This window comes from Ailuropoda melanoleuca, chromosome X, assembly GCF_002007445.2.
Source record: "Ailuropoda melanoleuca isolate Jingjing chromosome X, ASM200744v2, whole genome shotgun sequence".
Taxonomy (NCBI): domain Eukaryota; kingdom Metazoa; phylum Chordata; class Mammalia; order Carnivora; family Ursidae; genus Ailuropoda; species Ailuropoda melanoleuca.
The window spans coordinates 64,440,196-64,453,054 of NC_048238.1; the positions used below are offsets into that span (position 1 = coordinate 64,440,196).

Here is a 12,859-nt window from a genome sequence, read left to right on the forward strand (position 1 = left end):
GATATAAGACTTATTTATCTATCATCTATCTATCTATCTATCTATCTATCTACCTATCATCTATCTATCTACCTATCATCTATCTATCATCTATTTTATTTAGGTGAAAGAATTGTGGATTTTTTTCTTTCTCTTTTTATTTAAATTCAGTTAGCCAACATATAGTACATCATTAGTATCAGATGTATTTAGATGAGGTCTAAGATGACAAAGAAATAACAAGTTGCTCTTATTTGCAGCAATGGTGTTCACTCTTCATTTGGTATAGTTGCCTTTCATAATCTAGTCTGGCTCCTTTCAGCCATCTTATTAGTGTTTTTATAGACTCCCTTGCATATGTTGGCTTTTAAAGGTATTCCCATAGTTATTGTGCACTAGAAAAGATAGCCCTAGCAATGAGATAAATTGAAAAATTCTACTAGTTAACACATTTGTGTCTTACTCTATGGGACATGTAATCATTCTTTACTTTTTCAAACCATCTAGGTGTCCTGCAGTTAAAAGAAGATACTATTGAAAATTTGCTGGCTGCAGCTTGTCTCTTGCAGCTGACTCAAGTCATTGAAGTCTGCTCCAATTTTCTCATAAAGCAGCTCCATCCTTCAAACTGCTTAGGAATTCGATCATTTGGAGATGCCCAGGGCTGTACAGAGCTCCTAAGTGTGGCACATAAGTACACAATGGTAAAATCAATTATTTCAAATTAACGTGTAGCAATATTATATTAACACAATATCTAACTTACTGATTTCTTTACTGATATATATGTGTACATATGCATATGTGTGTGTGTATAAAAATATATAGTGTATGGGTGAGTGTATATATATATATAGCATATTATATATATACACAGCCTTTCCAAAGTAAAGACTATAATGTTGGGATAAAATTAAAAAACAATATAAATTAATATAATTTGCAAATGACTTGCACATGATGGATATTAGATAAAAATATTTGATTGAGCTGTACTCAAGCAAGTTTCTCATTTTTAAACTGGAAAGGTTTAATTAAATCTCCAACTTGAAGAAATGAAAATCCATATAAGGACATATTTCAAGTCTAATCCACAGTATTAGGAAAATATATTGTCCCTGATTTCTTTTAAGTTTTTATTTACATTCCAGTTAGTTAGCATACAGTGCACTATTCGTTTCAGGTGTACAGTTTAGCAATTCAACATGTTCATACAATACCTGGTGCTCATCACAAGTGCACTCCTTAATCCCCATCACCTATTTAACCCATCCCGCCACCTACCTTCCCTCTGGTACCCATCAATTGTTCTCTACAGGTAAGAATCTTTTTCTTGGTTTGCCTCTCTTTTTTTTTTTTTTTGCCTGTGATCATTTGTTTCTTAAATTCCACACATGAGTGAAATCATATCGTATGTGTCTTTCTCTGACTGACTTATTTTGCTTAGCATAATACTCTGTAGCTCCATCCACATTGTTTAAACAGCAAGATTTCATTCTTTTTGATGGCTGAGAAATATTTCATTGTATATATATACCATTCCTTCTTTATCTGTTCTTCAGTTGATGAACATTTGGGCTCTTTCCATAATTTGGTAATTGTTGATAATGCTACTACAAACATCAGGGTACATGTATCCCTTCAAATTAGTATTTTTGTATTATTTAGGTAAATACCTAGGAGTGCAATTGCTGGATGGTAGGGCTATTCTATTTTTAACTTTCTGAGGAGCCTCCATCCTGTTTTCCAGAGTGGCTGCACCAGTTCGCATTCCCAACAGTGTAAGAGTTCCCCTTTCTCCACATCCTCACCAACATCTTTTGTTTCTTGTGCTATTAGTTTTAACCATTCTGAGGTGATATCTCATTGTAGTTTTCATTTGTATTTTTCTGATGATGAATGATGTTGAACATCTTTTCATGTGCCTGTTGGCCATCTATATGTCTTCTTTGGAAAAATGTCTATTCATGTCTTCTCATTTTTTAATCAGATTATTTCTTTCTGATTTTTGTAATATTAGAACTTAAGTTTCTAAAATTGTATACATTATGATTTCTAATGAAAGTTAAATAAAGTTCAATAAGGAAAAAATAATTAATCTATCAATATTAGCCGGAAGAGCTTACGAGCTATCAAAATCAGTCAATTCTACTGAAGGGATATTTTATGTCTTAACAAAAATATCTATTTTGGTTAAAAACAACCTGCAGTTCATTCCTTTAACTAATTTAAAATCCTTCTCAATTCTATAAGTAATTATAATAAATTAACTGAACATATTTGTATGTGTTAATTCTTTAAAAGTTGCATGGGATAAGATTATCTTTTTTCAGTCAAGTGACAGTGACATGAAATATAGAGTGTCTGTAGGGAGTCAAGAAAAAGTAGTCAGAGGATATTAAATTACCATTAATGCTAATAATTCTCTGATTCAAAGAAGAAAATGAACTTTTGAACCTCTGAAGCAGGGAAAATATAAGATGGATCTTTCTGTGAAATCCAATCAAAAAGATAAATATTTCAAGCCAATAAAATTGCTACAGTGATTTACGATTCAAAAAAAATGGCAAGTACATAAAAGTAAACAATAGAGAATCACAACTAAAAATAAAATTAACATTATGAATTTAAGATTGAGAGGCATATAAACAACATTTTGTTAACATGTGATACAGATCTTAAGTTTTTCAACTTTCTAGTATTTGAATTCTCTAAATTTTCTTGGTAAAACTTTCTCCCTTTTTCCCATCCATGATCATTGTTCAAAATTTGAACTTTCAAAAAAAAAAAAGTCCTGAAACTACAGTGTTATGGGGAGAATTGTATTATAATGGATTGACATTTTAATATATGTTACCGAATTGTACTATTTATATTCTTATGTGCTAAATACAGATGTCATATAGTCTATAAGAACATCAGTTATATAGTTCAAAGATTAATCCTCCCACAAAAGCCGAACGTGAAAATTATCTGTTAATTTACTTAAATTCTTGAACCAAGTATTAAGTTTCCTGTCTGTTATCTTACTCTCACAGTCAAAACACATCCTGATAAACAGCTTGAATTATTTCTTGTTGCTCAAGATGAACTTGTCTTCCTTTTCTTATTATGTGACTGAAGCTGAGTGTTAAAGCAGGATGTGCAAAAAACACATTACTGCTGTCTTGCTTAACCCCCTTTCTTTAGTTATTTTAGTATCTACTATAAATAAAGCAAAGTAGGCAAAAGTCTTACTATAATAATGTTTTTGTAATGCCATATTGATATTATAAAATACAAATAATTTTAATGTTTAAGAATGATGTTAATCTCTCAAGACTCAATTACAAATATTTGAATCATAGACTGTGTAAAACAGATCACCCTCCCTAATGTGAATGGGCTTCACTCAGAAACATCCTCACAGATACACCCAGAATAATGTTTGATCCAAAGTCTAGACACTCCACGGGTTAGTCAAGTGGACACATTAAATTTGCTATCATAATTCTATAAATAGTAGTCTGCCCTGATGAAACACTGAGCAACTATGCTATGTTCATTTAGTAAGTTTTACAAAAAGCAAGTGTGGATTAAGAAATGAATATCAAACCTCTTGGAAAGGTGTATAGAAGAAAGTGTTTATCTTGAAATTAGAAACAAATAAAATAAAACAATTTAAAATTAATCTTTAAGCTTTACTAAGTATTTCTCTACAGTACTGGATATTGCAGTGCCATATGTAGATACTTGAAATCAATATATTTATTGTTTTTATTTAGACTAAGTTACAATTTTCAGTAATCTCATCAGGAAGTTACTTTGGAACCATAACAAATTCTATTGTAAACTCTAATTTCTCACTATAAATATGACCATCATATAAACTATTTGAATCATTTCTTAACTTTTTCAAATGCATAACCAAATATGATTCACATTAGTCATTGAGTAGGTTTTACAAACTGGTCAATCTCTCTCTCTTTCTCGCCCTCTCTCATTTACTTTCTGTTTTTCTTTTCTTTCACTGGGGAGTGGATAGAAAGGAGAATGAGATATAGTGTCTTCCATCATATTGACATAATGATATAAACACTCAGGGTTTACATACACTACCAGTAATAAGTAACCACACATTTTTAGAGTATTATCTTTTTCTTAACCCATTCATAAAAATTATGTCACTTATGAAAGGCAGTTGCACTGTTGAGCAAAATGGAGTAGACCTGAAGACTTAGGGGTTTGAGTCTATACTTTGCCATTTATTGCACGGGAGACCAAACAGTTCACATAGCATATTTTCTCATCAGTATAATTTCATCTCTTGCAAGGTCATATTGGTGATGACTTAATGGGTTTTTTTTTTTGACTTAATGTTTGTGAAAGTGTGATTTGCTGTACAAATGTAATGTATTATTAATTATAGTACTAGTTCCATTACTTTGCTGTAGGTGAGAGGGTTTTCAACCAGGGACATCTGCTACATTAAAAACAGCAGTCCTTTCTCAATTGTTTACCTTAGTCACAAGAGGGCTCTTCATTTAAATAGGCAAGTTAGCTTGGAATTTATGGTACCAGAACTCCCTGACCAGTCTCTCAAACAATGGGTTTTGTATGAATAATTTTACTATTAAGCTAACTCAGTTCCACAATGACTAAACTCTGAGTGGAGGTGAGGGAGTGATTTGATTCATCCAAGATCCCCCCCAATTTATTTAGAGGCTGTTATATGCAGCTTCAAGAATATCTCTTTATTGTGCAATATAAATTACCAACTAGAGATGTTTATCTCCATTTTTGAGATATATTTTATCACATTTAAAACTTAAGATTTTTACGTGAAAAATGTTGAAAACAATAGTTGTGTTGTCATAGAAAAATATGCAACATTATAAATAAGAAAAAATATATAGTGGTGTTTGATGAAAAAATTTGAAACACAGCTGCCTGGAATTTGATTCTTGATAAAATATAACACTGTGACAGAATAGAGAGTTAAAGAATAATATATAAACATTGCAAGACAACCCCATTCACACCCCCCCAAAAAAATAAATCCATAGGGGTCCCTTTTAGATTGTCCTAAATTTGTGTATTATCCATTGTAAAATGCACCTTTGCCTTGGTTAATAGATCATGCTTTCCCATGAAAGAAAAGAGTTTTCATCAATCTATTTGTCTCAACTTAAAGGAATTCAGTATGCTGCCCCCTCAAATGCACAGCCAGAGCTACTTCTCCCAGGTCTTCAAGGTAGCCTCCACTTTGAAAATTTCCGCCCTTCCTCTTAAGGTTTTTGACTAAAGACCAACTCAACATCAGACACGTCTGGAGTCATAAGCTGTTGCCACCGACAACAGCTAGGAGAGAAAAGCACTGGTATCAACTCAGACACCACCCATGTGCCCTATGAAGCAGTTAAACCCTTTCTTTGTGTTCGATAAATAATTCTCAGTGGACACATTTGGCTCCTCAGCTTCAGAACACTCCCCATGCCCTCTGTCACAGGCAGCAATGGTATCTATTTGTTATAAATGCATATATCTGTCCCTCTGATGTTTTCTGAATTTTAACAAAGTGAAGTGTTTTCATATGCTTATTTTGTTAAGTTGTTTCTAAAGTACGGAGTTTCAGTAGAAGACCTTTCTTTTCTAGGAACACTTCATTGAGGTAATAAAGAACCAAGAATTCCTCCTGCTTCCAGCTAATGAAATTTCAAAACTTCTGTGCAGCGATGACATTAATGTGCCTGATGAAGAAACAATTCTCCACGCTCTAATGCAGTGGGTGGGGCACGATGTGCAGGCTAGGCAACGAGACCTAGCAATGTTGCTTTCTTATATCAGACTGCCATTACTTCCACCACAGGTATGGAAATTTACCCAGGTAACAAAGAGTTCTAAACTACCACTAGACATTAATCAATTCCTTTTTTTGTTGTCTAATTTTATTTTATTAAGAGGATTTCTGTTAACTGGAGTGTATAAGATTTTCTCACAGAAGGACATATCCAGCCTTCAATTAGCAATATTTATGATGCTGAGAGAAAACAAGTATTTAAAAAAAAAGGTACAGATAATCCCTAAAAAATCTACAGATAATTCCTAAACCATATTCTTTAGTTTCAGTTTCTTCCTCATCAGACAGCACTTGTAAGAAGCAGAGAAAATGACTAGGCTCTTTTTTTTTTCTTTTCCTGTCCACCTTCTAGGCAAGCTAATAACCAGTATAGTAGCATCCCAAAGGAGACTCTAGCAAGGAGTTAGTCTGGCTAATACTTACTAACATGGTTAATTAGCTGCTATGATTGAAATCATACTGTAGTAGCTTCAGATGCACTATGGAATAATTATAACGACATCCTCATCATACATGCTGGAGGATTATAATAAGAATAATTCTAAAAATAAACACCCTTGGATATGATTTGCGATTGACCTACCTTATACTGAATTTTAGTAAGTGAAGTTTAGTGAGGTTGGAGTGCAGTCTCACTATATACTTCTACCATTGGTGATAATTTTTTTTCTGCAGCAAATTGATCAATAGTAGATATCGATTGTTTATTGTGTATATATAAATACATTGCATATATGCACATTTCATATATTATACAGCCTGTGAGTGAAATCATCAAACATCAACCACATTGGAAGGAGGTGCTTCATCTAGATTTAGTGGATCAGTAGTTTCATAAACATTAAAATTAATCAATTTTCAACAAATTATTAATTAAATGTTAATATTGAAAAATAGAATGTTTACTGATGATTTCTCTACTTTTTTTTTTACTTTTATCTGTTAAATAAATCCATGGAGCTACGTATTTACTCTTAAGAATTTATCTATATGCAATGAAAGAGCACTGACTGCATTCTTGGGTATAGCAAACGTATTCAAAGTGCAAGGCAATAGTAACATCAAAAAGAGAAACATTAAAATATACATGTAATTTTAGACCCAAGGTTCAGAATCTTTGGAAATTTTATGTTTACGTGTGACTGTGTGTACACTTACATGTGTTATTTTCATGAGAGGGTCTATATAATTTATTGGATTCTCTAAGGCAGCGCTACTCAAAATGGCCCTGAGCTAGCAGTATAGCATTTCCTGAGAGCTTGCTAGAAATCCAGTTTCCAAAGCCCCCACCACAGACCTACTGGAACAATTTATGGGAGTGAGGTCAATGAATCCATGTTTTAATAAGTTCACCAGATGATTCTTAGATATGCAAAAAAAAAAAAACTGAGATGCACTGGTATAATGGATCAGAGGCCCTTAACTTTATGCTGTTTTGTCGGTATGTTCTTTCAGCAAACTGCTTAGTTTGGACTTGTCTTACTTTATTGGAATGAGGAGAAATTTCCAGCCCAAACACACAACCAATGGTCTTTGGCTTCCCACATTTGAGTATGCCTTACGCCTAAAGTGTGGACTGTTGTGAACTTTTCCTAATGATGGTAGTGGTGGGTAATAGCACACAGAATATAGACCTTCCAAAGCAATTTTAATAGTGACTTTAAAAAAAATATTCTAGAAATGAAATGTATGAAGAGAATGGTGGTAAATCCCTGAAGAATATTTTGGAAAAAGTTACTTAGCTCAGTTTTCAAACTTATTTTCAGCAGCATATGCATTAAGGAAATGCCTGAGGTCTCATCAGCCAAGTCAAAATAGTGATCCATAAGCGATTACAGGTAGGATGAGAACTAAGCTGGGGTTAAGCACTGCAGAACAGGAAACTTCAGGGAAGTTTTATGGGGTGAAATTAGCATTTCCTCTCCAAACTGCAATTTCTCTCAATGTCCTATGACACTGTAGACCCAAAACTCCAATGAACCAATATAAATGACCCTTGGTAAAATTCTGAAACAAGCGCTTCACTTCTCCTCAGCTCACCTCAGGAAAAATAATTTACTTAGCTTTTATCCCTTTCAGTAAGGGTCTTAGTGTCTGCCAGGCAGTGATGGTTAGAAAGGATTGATCATCTACTATTGCTGATGTTTTGGCTACCTACTAACACATATGTTTTACTGTTGTACACATATACATATATACATAAAAATCATCTAAGAATACTTTACAAAAGTGATTTGATGATAAAAATGCAGTTCTTTATGGGTGATATTAGTTTTTTTTAAACTGGGCATGTTTGTACCAACTTCTCTAAATCCACCAATAAGGTGGCTGCTTATTTAGCTACATGCAGTAGACCAGAAGATGCTTGCTTTGTGTAGACATAGCTAGTCTCTTGGACTGCTTTTATTAACCCATTTTATAAGTGCCTTTTCACTTTCACTTCTTGATATTATATGTGTATCTATTCGAAAGACCTATGCCAAATAAATCTGAACAGATCAGTAGCTACTACTATGAGATCTTAAGTCATTTTAAATCATAAGTGAACATAAAAATATGTTATTAAGGAACTTAAAATACGAACACTTTTACATTTGAATTAGCTCGTTTTCTCCAAAGTTATATAAGCAAAAATATATTATTTTTAATGGTGGGTTATTTACTTCATATACCATGCATCATTACTTTTCAGTTACTGGTAGATCTTGAAAACAGTTCCATGTTTACTGGTGATCTTGAGTGTCAGAAGCTCCTAATGGAAGCTATGAAGTACCATCTCTTACCTGAGAGAAGACCTATGATGCAAAGTCCTCGGACAAAGCCTAGAAAATCAACTGTGGGGGCACTTTATGCTGTGGGAGGCATGGATGCTATGAAAGGTAACAGAAATGATTAATTTAGAAAGTATCACTCAAAAAAAAGATATATTCTCAACACCTCCCAAATTATGAAGGTGGCATTAAAGGCATATTTAATTTTATGCATCTAAAGCTAATTTTAATAAATAGCATATTTTATGTAATTTTGCATTTTTTCTTACCTTATGGGATATAATCTTTTAATTAATGTTAGCTAAGCTCTTAATAGGTACTTTTATTTTATGGCAACAATTTTTAAATTTGAACATTTGTTTTGCAATATAAGATGTTTTCAGGGAAAACTTAAGGTTTATCATAAATAGAAGGGTTCAGCAAATTTGTATAAAAAAAGGCATATTTGTTTTCTGACAGAAATAGAAGAGGGGCCTTGCTGTCAAGTCCCTATTAGATGCTCAAAGACCAGTTACAAAGTATCTTGAAGTGTTGATGTTACAGGATAGAAAACTGGTTCCAAACTGAGGTTCAGCAGCTTGCCATGTGAAAATCATTACTTGAAAGACAAGTAATGGTGGGAAAAGAAAGGCTGCTTTATTCAGAAAGTCAGGAACTTGGGCAACAAATATCTCAAAGACCACCTCCCCAGTATTGATGAAATCAGAAGGTTTTAAAGGAGAATATTTGGGAAATGGTGGGGGCTATGTGCAGGAGAAGCTGGTCCTCAGGCAGTTAATCATATGTCAACATGACCTTGAACAGACTTGCTGGCATCAGTGGCAGCTGTTATCAAATGTGGTCAGTACTTATCTTTTGGGATAGTCTGGTCATTCCTTAAAGCCAATCCTCTGCAAAGTCTCAAGGAAAGTAGGTTAATTCTATTATAAATCAAGGGACTAAGGTCAACAAACAAGGAGTGCATGAGCTTGAAGTTAGTTAACCCTTAACACAAGTTGAAGTGCTGTTGCAAATCCTCATTGTCAATCCTTCATTCCATTTCTATGGAACATACATAGCGGTCCATCTCCTGTAACTGCTTCAACCTGAATTAGAACATGTTATGGGCTTTGGAATGGAAGGATTTGACATGGTGAGGGACATAGCTTTTGGTCCCTTGTTCTCATGGAGGGGGTATCAGAGGTAGTTTCTTACCTCATTTTTCTACATTGTTTGGCACTACATGGCATCACTAGCTTTATTCCCAAGTATAGTCTAAGGAATAGTAACAGTATAGTTAAGCCCAATTTTATCATTCCCTCTAAAATTGATCTGATACCAAAAGAGTAGTTCAGTATCAAAGAGACTAGACTAGTAAACCAGTCCCAGCCACCCTGGAAAAGTGGGGTGTTGTGGGCAAGGGTCTGTTGCAGCCATGTGGCTTGCTGCCTGATTTTGTCTCTCTGGGTTCTTATTTCCAAGGACGAGTTAATATAGGTACAGCAAGTGGTGTTGACTATTATGTAGACTCTACCTTGTTCAGCAAGCAGTTGGGTAATTAATAAGAGGCATTTCTTTTTTTTTCATAATACCTTCAGATGAATATTATCTGAATAATCTTAATAGCAGCTATACCCATTGAAAGCATAGCAATACAAATGTATATAAGCTATACAATATATTCTATTACTGAGGTTGGTGTACTTTCTTTTTTAATTATTAACATATAATGTATTATTTGTTTCAAGGGTACAGGTCTGTGATTTATCAGTCTTACACAATACACAGTGCTCACCACAACACATACCCTCCCCAATGTCTGTCTATGAAAACATACAAACAAAAACAAAACCACAAAGGTTAATGCTTGGAGCAAATTATAAACCCAATATCTGAGTTGCAAACACTCCCAAAAAGAGAATTTTTAGATGTCAGACTCAAAGCCTCCTCAGATGGAGTGGGAGCAGGCACTGGCAATCTGATGGCTTTTTATCGTTTGTAGTTTTTTTTTTAAGATTTTATTTATTTATTTATTTGACAGAGATAGAGACAGCTAGCAAGAAAGGGAACGCAAGCAGGGGGAGTGGGAGAGGAAGAAGCAGGCTCATAGCAGAGGAGCCTGATGTGGGGCTCGATCCCATAATGCCGGGATCACGCCCTGAGCCAAAGGCAGATGCTTAACCGCTGTGCCACCCAGGCGCCCCTATCATTTGTAGTTTAAATGTCTCCAGTGATTCTTTTGAGTGGCATATAGAGCAACAGGCATGAAGATTGTCTATATATGAGCTATTGTGGCAATTTCTCTGAAGTTTCTCTTGAGTTGTCTAGTTTCAATTTGCAGGGCTTCAGGAAAGGGGGCATTGTTAGTTCTTAATTATTTTAAGACAAGAGAATAGAAGATTGGCAACCTTATTTTGGAGAGTCATAGCCAGATATTGGAGGAAACCAGAAGAATTTACATGCAGCCCAGTTTTATAAGCAAACAGCAAACACTCAAAGATAATTAATCAAAACTAGAATCTAACATCCATGAAGGTGTTTTATTGAAATATAATCTTTCTCTCTAAAGTCATCTTCACTCCTGTCAAAGATAGCCAAATTAAGACTGGTTTGTAAGATAAGTTTAGTTTTAATAAATTTAATTAATTTTTACATAATTATTCACATAAGTACAGCAAGAATAGTGATTGACTATAAAGATTGTCTTAAAACCTGCTTTCCAGAAGTTTTTACAATGAATTTTAGATTTAACTTTCAATAGTCTCTCAAGGCCAGAAGCCAGGTCAAATACTTTCCATCAGATTTGCCTGCAATTCCTGTAGATTTGGGTGAATTCTCTTCCTGAGGTCCCTGAAATATCTTGAGGCTCCTGCACCTTCCAAGAACTGACATTTTTTTACTCACCTGATAAGGCTGGTGGGAATTCTGTAAGCAATGTGCCAGGCCAACATTTCCAAGGGGCTTTATTGGTTCCATACAGTCAACTTTAGTTCCTTAAAGCTGTCTGGTTATATCTGAGTCTATGTATGTCTTTCTTAAATATTACATTCTACTTAAAGCCTTCATAAAATAACCAATGTTTCCAATGGTATCTTGTTATAAAGAGTACTCATTTTCATTGAATTTATGCAAATAATGGTAATTGCCATGAAAGAAAGAATATTCATTGAGAGTTTCCAAATTCCTCAGGGATTAGTAGGGAGAAAAATAAATATTTCAGTTTGTTTACCAAAGAATATTTTTTAAAGTTTTTATTTATTTATTTGTCAGAAAGAGAGAGAGAAAGAACAAAAGCACAAGCAGGGGGAGGGGAAGGCAGAGGGAGAAGTAGGCTCCCTGCTGAGAAAGGAACCCAATGCTGGACTGGACCCCAGGACCCTGGGATCATGACCTGAGCTGAAGGCAGACACTTAACCAACTGAGCCACCTAGGCGTTCCTATAAAAGAATATTTCTACAAAATTTCTGTAAGTCACAGATATCTTAAGAGAAAAAGTTTCCTTAAATTTGGAAGAGCAAACATTAAAGAAGCATAATAATTTAAATAAAAATTATAAAAATATAATCTTTTAAAATTACTTAGTCCCATGTTATTAATTCTTGTTCTATTTGAATGCAGGTTTTCCATTAGTTCTGGAAATTCTTAGTTTAGTTTTATGATCTTTAAAGTATCAGACCTGAGTCTGCCAAAAGGCCTTTTCATGAATCTCCTTGAAGCTGAAATGAGTATTGCAAGAGATTCAGAATAACTTCAAGCGACAAAAGACTCAAAAATGGTTATATTTAAAAATCTGTTAAGGGGTGCCTGGGTAGCGCAGTCGTTGGGCAGCTGCCTTGGGCTCAGGGCGTGATCCCAGCGTTTCGGGATCGAGTCCCACATCAGGCTCCTCCGCTGGGAGCCTGCTTCTTCCTCTCCCACTCCCCCTGCTTGTGTTCCCTCTCTCGCTGGCTGTCTATCTCTGTCAAATAAATAAATAAAATATCTTTAAAAAAATAAAAATAAAAAAATAAAAATCTGTTAAGATTTTATTATAACGTAGTTGACAAGGAAATGCAGTTATTTCTGTGATGCACATTTTAATAATTAGAATTACATGTGATAACACTGTGCCAAGACATATTAAAACTTAAGGAATTTTACATAACTTTTAGAACCATCCTGGCATTTACCCACATAGTATAACCTAAGAAAATTAATCATTATTTGTTTGACAATGCTTCTAATGTAACTTAACATACCAAATAAACAAGCCTAATAAATAAAAAAAGACTTTATTTAGAATTTGAATTTT

General features: G+C 34.1%; 1 protein-coding gene across 4 annotated transcripts in view; it reads left to right on the top strand.

The window, feature by feature from the left end:
• The window catches only part of KLHL4 (kelch like family member 4), a 156,359-nt gene that overhangs the window by 100,317 nt on the left and 43,183 nt on the right, over positions 1 to 12,859 (top strand). For all 4 annotated transcript variants that reach the window (XM_002928403.4, XM_034649910.1, XM_019809143.2 and 1 more), the window contains exons 4-6: positions 487 to 683; positions 5,615 to 5,827; positions 8,511 to 8,697. In XM_002928403.4, coding sequence (XP_002928449.2) covers positions 487 to 683; positions 5,615 to 5,827; positions 8,511 to 8,697 — 597 coding nt within the window. The remainder of the gene's footprint in view (positions 1 to 486; positions 684 to 5,614; positions 5,828 to 8,510; positions 8,698 to 12,859) is intronic.